Here is a 17,291-nt window from a genome sequence, read left to right as displayed (position 1 = left end):
TCTGTAAGGGAGCTGGCTACCAGGGTATGAGTTAAATCTTCGGTCAAGGCAGAAGGAGTAAAAACTCTGGTTCCTTTCTCCTTCCTTCTATTTTCTCAGGAATGTCTGTCGTAGTTAGCCATTGTTCATCCCCTCTGCTCCCTACCTCCAATCCCCCCTCAATCCTAAACTGTCCTCAGCTTCACTAGCAGCAACTATCCCTACCAAGGAAGACAGAGGCCACCAGTGCCCATGATATGCTGAGAAGAGTAATGTTGGCACCTCTATCTCTAGGAAAGGAATCTTCTGCTCGGAGCCTGGGATTCATTCTTATTCAGTTTTTTGTAAAGCTCAACCTAGAATTGGTGGAGAGGGACACTGCAGCTGTTTCAAAACAGGTTTGATAGGGAAAGGTTGTCAGATCATATCCTGCTCACACTTGCACGGACTAAGTTTAGCTGTTCGTTGTGTTTAAGATAGCTGCTTTCCTCCTGAAAAAGCTGTTCAGTTATTCTCCAGAAATTTGGGGGCCATGTACATTTATTCTCAGATTTGGTTTGACATTAAAAATATATAATACCTGGCTCAGTCGGTTGAGCATCCGACTTCAGCTCAGGTCACGATCTCACCGTTCAGAGTTCGAACCCTACATCAGGTTCAGTGCTGACAGCTCAGAGCCTGGAGCCTGTTTCAGATTCTGTGTCTTCCTCTCTCTCTCTGCCCCTCTCCTGCTCGTGGTCTCTCTCTCTCTCTCTCTCTGTCAAAAATAAACATTAAAATTTTTTTTAAAAAAAATATAATACCTGTGTTTTCTTTCCCAAATAAAAAAAATATATTTTATTTTTTAAAGTTTATTTATTTATTTTTAGAGAGAGAGCATGCGCACATGCATGAAAGAGAGGGGGGAGGGCAGAGAGAGAGAGAGAGAGAGAATCCCAAACTGCCCCAGTGCAGAGCCCGACTTGGAGCTTGAACTCACAAACCATAAGATCATGACCTGAGCCAATATCAAGAGTCAGATGCTTAACCAACTGAACCAACCGGGCACCCCAAAGAAAAAATATTTTAAATTAAAATACCAAGGAGGATCTCCATCCTTGTATAGGGGTAGATAGATATTTTTACAACATGGAATTTCATGATAATACTGGTAGCCATGCATTCTTTTCTGTTTCCTTTCCTGCTCAGTTCATGTTTTCAAACACTTTTCTTTGAAGTCCACTCTCTTATCTGATTATCTGTATTTCGGATTAGGCTTCTGGTTGTGATCTAAGTAACTACATTTCATTAGACAAAAGAAAATTTCCATTTTATTCAATGTTATCTGCCCTGGGCCCAGCTATAACAACAGATCATGTCTATGATAAGATGTTATTTCCCTGATTCCAGGTCACTAACCAGTCTGTGAGATTTGGCAAAAATAACCTTTTTTGCTCTATTCTCGCCTCCAGCCCCTCACACTGCCCAACTAAAAAAAGAAATCTTGGAACCACCATGCCGTGTTGATCATCTCCCACAATTTTACTTAAAGAAACTAGACTCACTTGCAATGACCACTTTTGGTTAACAATAAAAATAGTAAATAAATAGCCCAATAAAAACAGTAGATAAAATTTATTGAACACTTAACATGTTCTAGGAACTTCATGCATGTGATCTTACTTAATCCTTGCCTTGTGGCAAGGCACAAGGAAACTTGTGAGAAATTATTACTCCTCCCACCCCAGAAACTTGCTTAATATGACAGAGCTAGTGAATGATGGACTTGGGACCCAACAGCTTTTTGAGACTGAACTTGATTACATACTACTTGTCACCTACCCCCCCCTTCTGCTTCTCTTTCTTTCATGTTTTATTCCAAGTTAAAATAGAAAAATTACTTAACTCTTGAGTTGAAAGAACTGTTACTGTTGTCGAGGGATGTAGAAACTAAACAGCTTTTATCCAGCTTATTTTTTAACTCAATTTTATGGGATCTAAGTTATGTAATGTAAAGTCACGTTTCAAATGTAACACTTAGAGAGTTTAACAAATGTATACTCCTGTGTAACCACTACACCAATTAACGCATAGATTATTATTTTTTTTTTAATTTTTTTTCAACGTTTTTTATTTATTTTTGGGACAGAGAGAGACAGAGCATGAACGGGGAAGGGGCAGAGAGAGAGGGAGACACACAGAATTGGAAACAGGCTCCAGGCTCCGAGCCATCAGCCCAGAGCCTGACGCGGGGCTCGAACTCACAGACCGCGAGATCGTGACCTGGCTGAAGTCGGACGCTTAACCGACTGCGCCACCCAGGCGCCCCACGCATAGATTATTTTTTATCACCCTATCGGTTTCCTTATGATCCACTGTGCTCAGTGCCTTCCTTAGAGACAGGGATGGAAAAAAATCATACCACTTGTATGATTTTTGTATTAAATTTGCCGTTTTCTGGAATTTCTTATACGTGAAGTAACCGAGGAGGTACTCTTTTGTGCCTAGCTTCTTTCAGAGTAATGGTTTTTTTTAATGTTTATTCATTGTTGAGAGAGAGAAAAAGAGAGAGTGAGTGGGGGAGAGGCAGAAAGAGGGGGACAGAGGATCTGAAGCAAGCTCTGTGCTGACAGCAGAGAGCCCAATGTGGGGCTTGAACTCACGAACTGTGAGATCATGACCTCACCTGAAGTCGGACACTCAACCAAATGAGCCACCCAGGTGCCCCCTTTAGAATAATGTTTTAAACATTCATACACATTAATGAATGAATTGGTCATTTATTTTTGTTGCTGAGTAGTATTCAATTTTGTGAATATATCAGTTTCTTTATTCTTGTCCATGTTCTTTCTTCTGCCATCTCCAATCTGCTGTTGAGACCATCTCACGAAACATTCAATTTTTATACTCTTAAGTTCTAAGATTTTCATTTGTTTCCTTTTTTATGGTTTGCATTTCTTTGCTGAGATTTTATTTCTGTTCACTTACTAAGAACATTTTGATTCGATTTTTGGGATATATATTCTTTTAGTTCTTTGTACATAATTGCTTAGCACTTTATAATATTTGTCTGCTAAATTCAATAACTTGAGCCATCTAGAGTTATTTTCTTCAAAATTTTATTTGTTTATTTATTTATTCATTTACTTACTTATTTTTGAGAGAAAAAAAGAACACAAGTGAGCAAGGGGCAGAGAGAGAGAGGAGCAGGGCGCATCTGAAATAGGGCACAAGCTCACCAGAAGTGGGGCTCGAGCTCACCCCATTGGGACTCGAACTCATGAACTGTGAGATCATAACCTGAACAGAAGCCACATGCTTAATGACTGAGCCACCCAGATGCCCTCCCAAAGTTAGTTTCTATTTGCTTTCTTCTTGACTGTGAGTCGTATCATATGCATGACCAAGCTAGGACACCATGATGATGTATGGCGAACTTTGCTGCTTTTTTTTCTCATTCAGTGGGACACCTGTTTTGTCATGACTCTTTGATTCACCATCTCTCAGTAACATCATCAAGAAGATGGGACCTTCACCACTCTTCTGCCTGTACCAGTTTAAAGAATATGAAGTCATTTTTTTTTTACTTTACTTATTTTTGAGAGAGACAGAGAGTACAAGTGGGGGGCGGGGGCAGAGAAAGAGGGAGAATCTCAAGCAGCCTCAGCCCTGTCAATGCAGAGCCCAAAGGTGGGGCTCATGAGATCCTGAGATCTCATGACCTGAGCTAAAATCAAAAGAGTTGACTAACTCAGCCTGAGCCACCCTGGCGCCCTAGGAATATAAAGTCTTTGAGGAATTGCAAGTTTTTGAGTCTTGCGTTTCTTGGATGGTCAAGGATTGAGGTCTCATGGCTTCTCATGCCTGATCAGAACATAGAAAACAGAACATAGGACATGATATCTCAATCTCATAAAAGGAAGGGTGATTTTCTCCCCTCCTTTACTCAAAACATAAACATCACCACATAGTTACAGAACATTTCCCACACTTCCTCTTGCGTCTGGTTTTCAAAACGATCCCTCCCAGGACAGAAGGATGACCCAGTTCCTGCCCTCAGGCTGCAGTCACTGTTATAAGCCTCTCCCAGACTGAATCCTGTACTCCCAGGCCCACTGCCACAACAGAGTGCCCAAAACCATTTTCAGGAGGGTCTCCATCCTTTGGCTCCCCAGCAAATCCAGTGGACCAAGTCAGCTTCTGAAGGGGCTTCCTCAGCAACGGTTAAGTTCTGAGTGAGGCCTGTTTGCAATTGTTTCCAGAACACTGTAACTTTGGAGGACAACCAAGCAGAGAGACATCACAGCTCTTTCACTCTTCATACAGAACTACATACCTCTAGCTAGAATACTTTCAAAGCAATTCTTCCCTGTGGCCAAACTGAGAAATGTTGATTAAAATGGGTTTCGGCTTTTCTTTAATAAGTTTACATCTAAGATATGTCTTTTTCTTGCTGTAAGGAAGAGCCTATCAATCTACTGGGTTAGAGAGAGAATTACTCCAGGATGAAGAGAAAAAGGAAAATCAAGGGAAAAATATGTATGCAATTATATATAAACATATGTATGCATATATGAAAACAGAATAATATTTCAAATAGTGTAACATTTCACTGTACCATTTGCTTGTTCAGATCCCTTTTAGTGCTCATTAATGCCTTTAGGATAATGTAAAGGCCTCTTAAAATGGCTTATAATTATTTTCACAAAGTGGATTCTGCTTATTGCTTTAGTTTTATATTTACTGTTGCCTATTTTGAGTTGTATGCTCCAGACACTCTGAATTCCTTTAATGTAATTCTCTAATTTTGTCTTTATACTTTTGCACATTCTATTTCTCTTTCTGTAATAGTCTGCCTGACTCCCTCTTTGACGAATGCTTTTATAAGTCCTAATTTAGATGTCACCTCTCCCAGGTAGCCTTCCCTTTAGATGCCTCTGTTAGGTAGTTTAATTTTATTTGCCTCCTGTGATAGCTTTGATTACCCTATTTTGTAACACACCGCACAATATTACATGATTCCTGAAGGCATACACAATGTCTATTTCTTTTCTGATTGCATCTCCTATGTTGAAGTCTAAGGCACATGTTGGGTGTCAAATGAATGAACTATTATAAGAATCTCAAGTCAATAGAGAACACATTTGGCAAACCCACAAAGATTATGATTGCTCATTTGTAAAACTGAGATTATGGCTGCTTTGCAGTGTTAGTTTGAGAAATATAAATAAAACAATGTATAATGTTATTCATGACATAATCTTGGCCTTCAGTCCTGACATTCACTATGATCTTTATTGCCTTGTATGTGTTGTTCCTACTTTTAAGATCACTTCCATCACTTCTTCTGTCCTGCAACCTGATTAACTCCTACTAAACTTCCTGTCTTAGCTTGGGCATCACATCACAGACTCTACACTGTCTTTGACTCACTACTAAGGCTGGGTGGGGATGGAATGCTATATGCCTTCAGATCACCCTTTGCTTTCTTAAGCTTAGTCCTTGATTCACTTTAGAGTACAAATCGAGTGACAGAAGATACTATACTCTGCATTTTCTCACAGCTCTTTTTAAGTTGTATGTGTGTAGAACTTAGCGGGTACTCAATGAATAATTGTTGATTGATCAAATGAATAAAATCTGAGAGCAGCATTAGCTGGAAATTTTTGTCCTTGCATTACTCATGAATACTTGAGTATGAATGAATTACTCCTGATATAAGATGCTAAAAAGCTGATCATTTGCTCACGATGACCTAGCACACTCATGACGAGGTCAATGGTAGAAAGCAACTCTTTATTAATGTCACTTCCCAAGTGTATCAAATAAGAAAAGGCTATAGACTGATGAGTGTGGGAATTAATAAAATGTGAACGTTGTAGTATAAAGAGCTTGAACAAGAATAATAGGGATGAGATTGTATAAAGCATTCTCTTTTCTAGTATGACTTCTTATATCGTCTTAGGAATGTAGAAAATCCATCAATCTACTGCCTTATTATAGCCTCTCTCATACATAGACATGAACTAGGGTAAATATAAATGGCACTCAGAGTGAAAACTGTCCATTGTAATGGAACTTTATAACTAAATTTGAATAATTTATAAATCATGTTAAATATATCTGAAGATAAGAAAAGTTATTTGATTTATTGACTTAGGATGTTAGAAATAGTTTTGTTAAGAAGAGGAATGTATAATAACTAGACTTTTATCCATATTTCCATATATTTTGAAATTTAGATGGACTGCATTGTATCACTTATATGTGAAATCTTTTTTTGAAAAGTTGAACTCATAGAAAGGAGTGAAAAAGTGGTTGTGAGGGGCTGAGCAGTAAGAGAAGTAGGGAGAGGTTGGGGAAAATCTATTAAAAATAAATGATAAAAAATTGAATTCATAATAATAGATAGCATATAATAATTATTAGAATACACATAGATAAATAGTATGTGTTATGTAAAATAATACATAATATTATGTCATGTTATGTATTTTTCCCCAGCCATGCCCTGCCGTTGTGGAATATACATATGTGGAATATACATATATACATACAGGTATATATACACACAATATATGTACAATATATAGTGATATAATATGATGAGCATCTGAGACTTGCTTTGGCCAATTTGGCATTGCAAGTTGTGATGGAAGTAGAGGTTTAAATGATGCTTTCATGTCTCAAGTCTTGGTCCCCTGTGATTGATGTATGCTTGACCTAGGCTGCCAGAGGATAAGGCACATGGAGAAGAGTTGAATAGTGATAGTTATCCTAGACAAGGCCATTCTAGACCAGCCAACAGCGAGCTGTCTTCAGACATTAACAGTGAGCTCAGCCAAACTCAGAAGAAATGCTCATCTGAGTCCAATCTAAATTGTCACTTCACAAATTTATGAGTGAAATAATTTATTGTTTTAAGCCCCTGAGTTTTATTTTATTGTTTAAAAAATATTTTTTATTTTTGAGACCGGCTCATGAGCAGGAGAGGGGCAGAGAGGGGGCAGAGGATCCGAAGCAGGGCTCAAACTCCCCAACTGTGTGATCATGACCTGAGCAGAAGTTGAACGTTCAACCGACTGAGTCACCCAGGCGCCCCTCAGCCCCTGAGTTTTAGAGTTATGCACCATTATTGTAACAATAGCTTACAGATATAGCAAAGGAGATGTGGGTGCTTAATTGAACAGCCTATGGTGTGGCTTCTAGAAGATAAGACTATATTGCATTACAGTAGAGTAGGTAGGCTCTCCAGTGAACTCTGTGTTGACTCCATGATTAGATGTCTCATGGGTCCAGAGATCTGGGATCTCTGAACCTATCCCAAATGGAATGACTATTGCAACTGTCTCTTGTGTAATATAAATAAATAGCTTCTTAACTCAGGGACCACGTTGGATGGCCACAGATTTTATTCTTAGAAAGGTATTTCAGGAACGCCTTTAGCTTTATGGTGATGAAGAATCAGGAGAAAGCTCCTTTGCAAATATTACACACATACACACAGACACATAGTCTCTACATATATATTATTTACACAAGTAGTATCTTGTTTCCTCAAGAAAACCATGGATGTCTCATCCTAATTCTCTTTTTCATTCTGATAGCTGGCATCTTTTTTTTCTCTTTCAACATGAAATTCTACATTTAAGAGACTGAGAATTCATGACATGAAGAAGAAAACTTTTTCAGGGTGACTGGGTAGCTCAGTCAGTGAAGCGTCTGACTTCGGCTCAGGTCATGATCTCACAGGTTGTGAGTTCGAGCCCCACATCAAGCTCTGTGTTGACAGCTGAGAGCCTGGAGTCTGCTTCAAATTCTGTGTCTCCCTCTCTCTTTGCCCCTCTCCTGCTCATGCTCTGTCTGTCTCTCTCTCTCTCTCCCAAAAATATATGAACACTAAACATTTTTTTAAAAAGAAGAAAATTTTTCATAGAAATTCAGGTTAACTAATTTCCTTCTATTCATCATGTAAGTGAAAAACATAAAACCAGTGGTCAGTAAATGTTTGAGGTGAATGGAATCATACACTTATTGGGCTGTAGGGAAATGATTTCATCTAGTTCTAACCCATGTTTCACAGGAACCTGAGTGACTAATGAAATTGCCAAGGTCATACAAATTGACAGTGGAACTTAGAATATAAAACATCAGGATATTTTTTATTAGTCATCATGCTCATTTCATTACCACTTATTTGTTAGGAAAGGGGAATCCCAGGTAGGTAACTTGGGCCATTTAGATCACTTAAGTTTGAAGCTGAAAACTGCTTGTATCTTTGATTAACTGACAACCTACTGGAGACTTAAAATTAATAAACGTTTGGGATATTTCTTACATCTTCTAACTTCTTACGGTCCTAGGGTGATGTTGACCTGGTTCATTACCCTTTGAACTGCATCCTGAAGGCTCCAGTGCGATACATCCATCTCAACAGAGAATCAGGATGGCTACCCAAAACAAGATGCTTGCAGCTGGTAAGTTCGTGACATGCCTGTATTTATTATGATGATCCACAGGGCAGCACCTTTTACTGATGGACAGTGTGTCAAATAGTTCCATGTCTGCCTGGGGAAAAGAATACACAGTAAGTGATCCACTGAAGCAATGCCTAGAAGTATCTTGTGAGCGATGAAACAAATAAATGCTTGTAACTTAAAACATATACATCCTGAAATGCATTTAATGTGAAGGCACAGTTATTCAGAAGAAATAACTAGGGATTATTTTGTTCATTTAACACAAAAATGAAGCACATGATTGCTGGTACGTATAGGCACATAAACATTCACTGGGAGAACTTGCAGTAGAATGCTGGTTTCCCCATCTCCAGGGTATCTTTTCCCCTAAGCTACAGGGGAAATGGTATCCTCATTCCAAGGTCTAGCGGGATCAAAGCATCACCAGAGATTGATGCTTTAGTTAAACCAGCAACCTCTCTCTGAAAGTGAAAAAGGAGAATGGTTAAACTCTTTGACACCCTAAAACCCAAGGAACATCCTTAACTCATTTGAGGGACTTACTATGTATCTGATCTTCCTTAAAGTAAATCCCACTCACCTACTTTAAAGCATACCCTCTCTTACTGCTCTGTTTAAGTGGAAGCAAGTACGTGCCTCCAAGTATGAGCCCCCAAAGAGGCATGGACCCAGCTGCAGTTTTGTGTATAGGCTGCAGGTGCCTGGAGAGCACTGTGCATTCGCTGCGCAGAAGTACAAGGCTGAATCTCCAGGCTGTGAGGCTGCGATGTGCAGAGACAGGTGTTTGGAACTTTCGTTGAGGTAGACTGTGAATCTTTCATCTTCCTTTTTATCCACAATGGAACGTATTGATATCACAAACTCAAGACTTTTGGCAGGGTATTTTTTGTACCATATGAAGTAATCAAACATATTATTGTAGTCACAGTTCAGAATAGAAATCTCTCGTTCTTGCACACTCAGGGATGGAGTTTGCTTAACTTGCTGCTGGTCAGCATTCTGTTGACTATTCACCCCTGTTTGGGAAGAGAGTAAATTTTAAATTATATTCTTAAAGTCCCCACAGAAAACCAGCATGAGCTAGAAAACAAAACACAATAAAGCAAAACTTCCCAATGATCTCGTCTCCCAGCCTTGTGGTGTTTCTTGAAGGTTTTCTACTGCATTCAGACCTCCCACCCAGAACTCACAGTCTGGCTGAAGCCACAGAATCAACAGTGATACCCCCAGGAGCTTGCCCATTTCTCCTGTGGACTCAGGTTGTCTTCTCTCCTGCCCAAACAACCATAAATCTGACTTCAACTTCCTGCACTTCTTTCATTTCCTTCCACAGAGGCTTCTATTTCACATATGAATAGTACTGTTTTTAGCTCTTTATCTTTATGAGAGGAAGCACTGCCCCCTTTAGCCCACATGTAGAAAAATTCTGAAAATGCATTTCTATGTTTCCTTAAAATCAATTTGCACTCCCTCCCCCATAAAGAAGTTAAAATAAGATATTGGTGGTGTTTGGGGGAGAACACAAAGGTATGGTGCTATCTTTACCATGGTTACAAATTTAGAATACAAGGAGTTTGATAGCTTAGCCTTTAATGTAATTGCATTCCAAGATGGTTTTCAGAGGTGTACATATTTGGTCTGAATGAATAAATGCCACAAGGCAATTAAATCTGATATAAATTCTGGACACTTACCTTAAAACCACAAATTAACACAACAAAACTTATTCCCTATATTAAATCACCCTCTGCACTGGATTTCCTCTCTGAGAACTTGGATGTGATCATTTGGTGTGTTCTGTGTTCACAAATGAGAAAGCATTACACAATCCTGTAAAGTTTATAGACAGAATGAAGCCATAAACTTGAAAGGCACCAGGAGATGTCAAAAGGCAATATGTTTGTTTGTCTTCACTCTTGGTCTATATCTAGTATATGTCTTCCCAGTTTAATCCAATGGAAGAGGCAAGAAGAATCTATTGTGCTTTCAATGCTAAATCAGTAGGGCAACTAGTCATTACTGCCAATGGTAAATCTCAAAATAATTTTTTGGAATTAGTTTGAGCAAAGACACAGAACACAAAATAAAACAATTTCCAATGCATATTTTATATGGGAAGAAACATTTAAAATTTTTATTTGAATTATAATGAAACTAACATGCTGGGAAGTTACACTAATTATCCAATTCAGGACAATCTGGTAAGTTGTCCGTGTTTCATATTATGTGGTTGAAACTTTCATAATTCAAACTTTCTAGTGAAGAAATGTTTTCAGATTCACTATTGTATTTATATATTTTATCAACATTTATTTCATTTCTCTGAAGTACCTGACACTGTGCTTGGTTAAGGTTTTAAACACGACTATGGAACTATCTTCAACTTTAAATATCTGGTGGTCTAAACTGAAAGACTACATCCTTACAACACGACATGACACATAAGGGTGCTTAATGAGGAAAACATAATGGTTATCAGTTAGTTCTACTGAGAAAGCTAGAAATGTGGAGTCAGGGAAGACCTCATAAAGGCAGAGCTCTTTAGTTTGATTTTAGGGAAGATTGACAAATTGACTTTGTAGGGGAAGGTCAGATTTCAAAAGAAAACAGGCAAATTATAGCTCAGAGTGCTGGGGGAACTTGGTTCATTATAGCTGGAGTTAAGTGTTTGCAATAGGAAGTTTCTAAACTGATGTCAGAAAGGACAATGACATACAGTTCACGAGGAACCACATCTGACACACTAAGAAGGCTGCTTTTCTAGGCCCAGGGGAACTGCTGGACTGCAATGCACACACCTCCCCCTTTTACACACACACACACACACACACACACACACACACACACACAACACACACACTACTTTGGTAAACAAAAACATATGACACACAATGCACATATTTAAGCACAAGCCACAAGCCCCATGCAGAATCACTGGAGTTGGATCATAGTCTGTCTCTTACACAGGAAATTGGTTTGATTGGGAGAAAGGGTGGAACATGTTTATCATTTTCTAAATTTTTTGGAGCAATTTTTTTTTTTTTTTTTTTTTTTACCAAACTGTGGATGATTGTGGCTTGTTGACAGCTGACAGTCTTACATCTGTTGCAAATTACTTTGTAACTCATGTGAGTACACAGTAGGAAGGCAAGGCCTCAGGAGAAACCAAACCAATTAACACCTTGATCTTGGATTTCTAGGCTCCAGAACTATGAGAGAGTAAATCTTTCTTGTTTAAGCCACCTAGTCTGTGGTATTTTGTTATGATGGCTCTAACGAACACACATACTAGGTTTCTGATTATTATTTCTTCCAGTCGGTATCTGGACACTCATTTCTTAAAAACAAAGAATATTCTAATGCTATTCATTTATATCTTCCTAGAATATCAGGGTACAGTCAGTGCAGCAGAGTTATCATGAGTGCTATGGGATAGGGGCTTAAATTACAGGAACTTGATCTTACACGGTTGTGAAGAGAGCTGAGGAAATGAAGGTCTAAGGGTAGTTGGGTAGTCAGAGAGAAAGAATCCCTAACCAGTCAATCAATCTGAGGACCAAGCCTGTCTATCTATGAAAGTGTGATTTGAAGGGGAAACTGATGGAGAAATCTAGAGAAGCTAGAGCCACGTGTGGCTACCATCTCCGTGGGTCCATTGCCAGATACACGGTGGTGGTTGGTCAACAGAGTCAGGCCAACAGAGTCAGCAACAGGAAACAGTGTTGGACAATTTAGTCATATTTATTTTGAAACCCTTTGGCGTTAACTCCAAATGTGAATCATCTTTGGGGCTGCTTCTATACCTTATGTAACCCTTGCTCCTGCTTCATTACATTTTTAGTGACTTTGTTTATTGTATGCTACACAATGTGGGTCATAATGAGCAGAAACTCTGGATTATTTTGCCTCCCTTGGAAAAATGTTAACTCTGTTAAATTACTAGCAGATCACTTAGATTTTGTTGAGGCTTACTTTAATCTTTGTAAGGCAGAGATTTTCTTTTCCAGTTTTTTTTTTCTAGGCCATAGCCCTTACTTCTGTCCTCCTTCTGGTGACTCAGTTCAAAGTCCAAGGTATTTACCAAGATGTCTTCCCTCTGGAAAGGCCAGAGCTCCAATGTCTTCCCAGCACAGTACAAGCTCTGGAAATCTCGGAGATTTTACACCCTCGGATGCTATTTTCTGCTAGGCTTGCCAATGTCTCTCTCTGCACATGTGCAGCTGAAGTGTAGGCTCAGATAACCCCCTATGCAGATTTCACAGTCCTATCATAGGAAGCTCATGTCTCTCCAATACCTGTTTTCCTCAAAGGCCAGTTATTTAACAGCCCTGATTCTGATCTCTGTTTTTGCCATTGAGCAAGGCTGCTGCTCTCCACTGGGGTTTCAAGTCCTTATGCTGAGGTTTAGAAAATACCCCCAGGAGAGAAATGTTGCCTGCATGTGGGAATCACTTGGCAGGCTTGCTTTCTCCCAAGGACTGAAAGCATTCCCTGTCTGCACTCCTCAAAAACAATTCTTTCCTATGTTTCCCAATTTTATAGTAGTTTACAGTTGGAAGATAATTCCACTATCAGGTATACCGCAAGAGCCAGAAAATTCTTTTCTCTTAAGATAACACGCTCACATATTTCCTCTTTTAAAGGCAATTGTCGGTTTTATTCAACAGTCAAAATGTATCATGTTTATGTATCATGTTTATCATACCTTGTGCAGCTTATTTAGAAATGTTTTCTGCATTTAAAAAGGAATCAAGGTCTCTAGAAAAGTAATATTTCTTATCACTAATTAGTTTCACCATTCTTTTTATTGGTCCTCAATGCAGTTATCTATCCCTGCCCATGCTCTGTGAGTATGTAGGCATGCTAAGTGGTCCCCATATCCTTCATCTTACTGTATTGTAATATACAGACAATGAATTTCAAGGATCTTATTCATTTTAAGACTCTCATAGCATGAGAGTCACCCATGCACTGTGTTTTATCACTTGTTTTGATCACTAATTATATTTTAGGACTTAAATTTGCCATGATATGCCTTGCTTCACACACACACACACACACACACACACACACACACACACACACACACACAAGCATGTGCCCTTGTGCTCACTTTTCCTTGACCCAGAACACTTTTCCTCCACCCTCTTCTGTCCTTCAGCCTGATGAACTCCTATTAATCTATAAGGTTTCAGGCTGGGACGTCAAATGCTCCAGAAAGCTGTCTCTAACTGACTGTTTTCATAATCTCTTTTTCTCTCCGAATTTAGTTCTTCTCTTTAGTTTGCAGGGACTTTATGATAACAAAAATGAGCTCCCCACTAAACTGTACATTCAACGAGGGAAGGAGCTCTTCATTTATTCAAAGCCCCCTATCCAGGATCTCACAGGTATTCAATATATATTTGTTGAATGATTGAATGTATGAAAATACGAGTAACAGCAATGGAAAATACTCTCCTCACCTACAGGAGGATTCCGAGGTAGAAAAAGTGTGACTCCCTTGCTCAAGATGATGCAGCATACTCGTGATTAGAAGTCACGAGTGGATTGCTAATTTACTGATTCCCTGGTTTAGGGGTTAGCGTGTTAGGAATGGTTTATTTTAGGACAGAGATGGTTACTAGATTGAATATTCATCAGCATTTCCAAGTTTTTTGAAAGTGGAATCAAATGTTTGATCCACTTCGACTGATCAAGTGTGCACTTCTCAACACCATGTTAGAAGTGAGGGAAAGCACACAAACATCTCTCCCGTGTTGCTGGGTTTGGTGGCTGTGGCCACATGTCTCGATTCAGGCCTTAGGTGCCTAGAAAGCTCTGTGCCTCCACAGCATGGAAGCAGGTGCCTGAGTCTCTGGGCCGAGATGCAGAAAGCTCTGCCCATCCTTCATACTACTAGTGGCCCTTTGGTTTTTTTCTCCTCTTTTTATTCCCCATTTGAGTGTATTAGAAAAATGATCATGGAGCTTTTTTCAGGGTTCTGTATGTACCAATGTAAGTTAGAAAGACGCCCAGGAGATATAGGTGAGATTGGTATTTTCTTGCTTGTAGAGATGAAGGAGGGAGGCTCTGCTCCACGTTGAGTTGACTGCTCATTCTGCCCAGAAAGACAGAAGCAGATATGAGAGAGTTGATCAATCTACAGTATTTACCTAGTAACACTAGCCCCATGGAGATCTCAGGATGAGCCACGTACATGCCTGCACTGTAGTGTCAAGTTGTAGCTCATTTAGAAATGCTTTCTGCATGAACCAGGAGAGGCAAGGCAATGGACACACAATTCTGATCATATTGGGCCCCTGCCCCCCGCTCTGTGGGTTGGGTTAGTCTCCAGCTATGGCTTCATGTACAGGCCACAGGTGTCTGCAGAGCACTGTGCCTCCACAGTGCAGAAATAAGTGCCTGAGTCCCCAGGCTGCAAGTCTGTGATATACAGGTGGCTATTACGTTCCTGGAAGTTGAGCGTGAATATTAGTCTTCCTTTTCGCTGCATTCCAGAAGTGATGTATGACAAGGATACGAGGCGTCCTTCAGGATTTTGTTGGAACCACTGCACAGTGGTTATGATGCTAGAATAATTGCACATCATAGAGGTATTTCTCCCCTCTTGGAGGTTCAGGACCCCAGGACTCTGCTCCACATTCATCTGGACTCTTACCCCTGTTGAGAAAGAGAAAAATAGACACAGTGGAGGGTCACTGCAAAATGACCGTAGCTGTTTCTGAGTACAGGAAATTTTTCTCTAGTTTCCATCCTCATAGTAGAGGACACAGCCCAAGAGACTTGTGTTCTCTCTCTTCCTCCACCTCTCCTTTCCTCCCTTGCATCTCCCCACTCAGTTGTGAAATTTCTTCAGGTTCCCTTTGGGATGTTCTCAACTCACAGCAAGTCTGTAGCCACAGGAGGCCCAGCAAGACTCTCATTTGTGTCTGCATGGTTCTTGACTCCTTAGCAGTATGGACACACCTTAATGGCAAGTCCCTTTAAATACTGATATGCATCATACTTTGAATTTGGGGCTAACTTTGTTGCTGTAACCCATCAGCTTCATGATATAGATCTGGCAGTGGTGGCCCCTAAGCACCTTCACTCGGCTTTGTAGTGGTAAGCTCCCCCTACTTGTGGCTTAGTCCACCTCTACACTGTAGGGTGCTTGCATGAGCCGGTGCATGTGTGTGTGAGCGCGCGCGTGTGTGTGTGTGTGTGCGCGCCCGCGCGCTCATGTGTGTGTGCGCGCCCGCGCGCTCGTGTGTGTTGGGGATAATGGAGGAGTTGTCTTTTAGCATTTAAGAATATTTTTTTCTTTAAACTCTGAGTATTTAAACTCTGAGTAGAATAATTTATGTGAAAAATGGGGAGATGTTAGCTTAGAGGGGGAACAGAGAAATAGTTTATATGTTATAAGTAAGAGATACTGGCGAAGCTAAAACCTGAGACAAGATCAGACTGAGAAACTTCTCAGTTGTGAATTACTTGTTATATGTAAGTTGTATACACATTCCATATGCTATTAGTATATTTGTAAATAATACAAATATATAACCTATTTCCATTCTTTACATTCCTTGTATCTTATTTGTTGAATTTATCAAAGACAAATGATATGATAACAGTTCAAGATATATGAATCATAATAGTAGACAGAAAAATATTTGCTTCCTCAGTTTTTTTTGTATATAAAAAATACAGGATGTATCTATATCTATATATATCTATATATGTGTGTGTCTATATCTATAGATATCTATATCTACTATCTATCTATCTACTATCTATACATGAAAAAGACTGAGGAAGTGAATATTAAATAGTCTATATGTTAAATTGATAGAGTAAAAACTTTTAGGCAAGTATAAATAATACCTGAAATATCTATCCTTCCTTCCTTCCTATCTATCTATCTATCTATCTATCTTCTGAAAGTTTCTACTTTATCAAGTTAACATATAGATCATTAGTTTTTAATCAGGACTTTTGCTCCCCAGGGGATATTTAGCAATGCCTGGAGACATTTTTGATTGTCACACTAGGGAAGGGAGGGGCTGCTACTGGCATCTATTGAGTAGAAGCCAAACATGCTATTAAATACCTACGATGCACAGGAAAGCCCCTCTCCCCAGATTCTGGCCCCAAAGCTGCTGTTGAGAAACTCATGTAATGATTTTCAGTTCAAACAACCCTCTGCCATTTTCTTTTACCCTTTTTTCTTTCTTTCTCCACCTGCTTCTGCCCATATGTACTCCCCCTCTTCTTTCTTCGCCTCTTTCTTTGCTTTTATTTTTCTTATCTTTGAGTTTCTGATCTTATAGGAGGTAAGAGCATGGTTTAGAGAAGAACAACAATTTCTAGACAAATAAGTGAAAGCTCATATTGGTCCCTGATACTAAAAAATATGGATTCATGAAACTCTAAAGTTACAGAAATATGAAACAAATTGTTCTATTTTATTTTTAATTAAAAATTTGTTAATGTTTATTTATTTTTGAGAGAGAGAGAGAGAGAGCATAAGTGGGGGAGGGGTAGAGAGAGAGGAAGGCACAGAATCTGAAGCAGGCTCCAGGCTCCAGGCTCTGAGCTGTCAGCACAGAGCACAATATGGGGCTCAAACTCACAAACCATGAGATCATGACCTGAGCCGAAGTTGGACACCCAACCGATTGAGCCACCCAGCTACCCCACAAATTGTTTTATTTTAATCTCCAACTTTATTTTGGCTTTTGGAGATAGGAAGCAAAGCAAAGCAAAGCAAAGCAAAGAAAAGAAAAGAAAAGAAAAGAAAATGGGTGATGAGAAAGCAGAATTGTGCACATTATTAACAATTCTCTGGCCCACATATTCTCTTGCTCCTCC

At 39.4% G+C, this 17,291-nt stretch overlaps 2 gene segments (V, D, J or C); both read right to left on the bottom strand.

The window, feature by feature from the left end:
- Positions 1 to 9,023: 9,023 nt before the first annotated feature.
- On the bottom strand, positions 9,024 to 9,768 carry LOC131517954 (T cell receptor alpha variable 29/delta variable 5-like). The segment is given in 2 exon segments: positions 9,024 to 9,454; positions 9,629 to 9,768. Coding segments are annotated over 2 exon segments (483 nt in total).
- Positions 9,769 to 14,024: 4,256 nt separating this feature from the next.
- Positions 14,025 to 15,491, bottom strand: LOC131516923 (T cell receptor alpha variable 22-like). The segment is given in 2 exon segments: positions 14,025 to 15,101; positions 15,325 to 15,491. Coding segments are annotated over 2 exon segments (378 nt in total).
- Positions 15,492 to 17,291: the final 1,800 nt, after the last annotated feature.

The sequence above is a fragment of the Neofelis nebulosa genome, chromosome 7 (assembly GCF_028018385.1).
Source record: "Neofelis nebulosa isolate mNeoNeb1 chromosome 7, mNeoNeb1.pri, whole genome shotgun sequence".
Taxonomy (NCBI): domain Eukaryota; kingdom Metazoa; phylum Chordata; class Mammalia; order Carnivora; family Felidae; genus Neofelis; species Neofelis nebulosa.
This window is presented reverse-complemented; position numbering and strand designations above follow the sequence as displayed.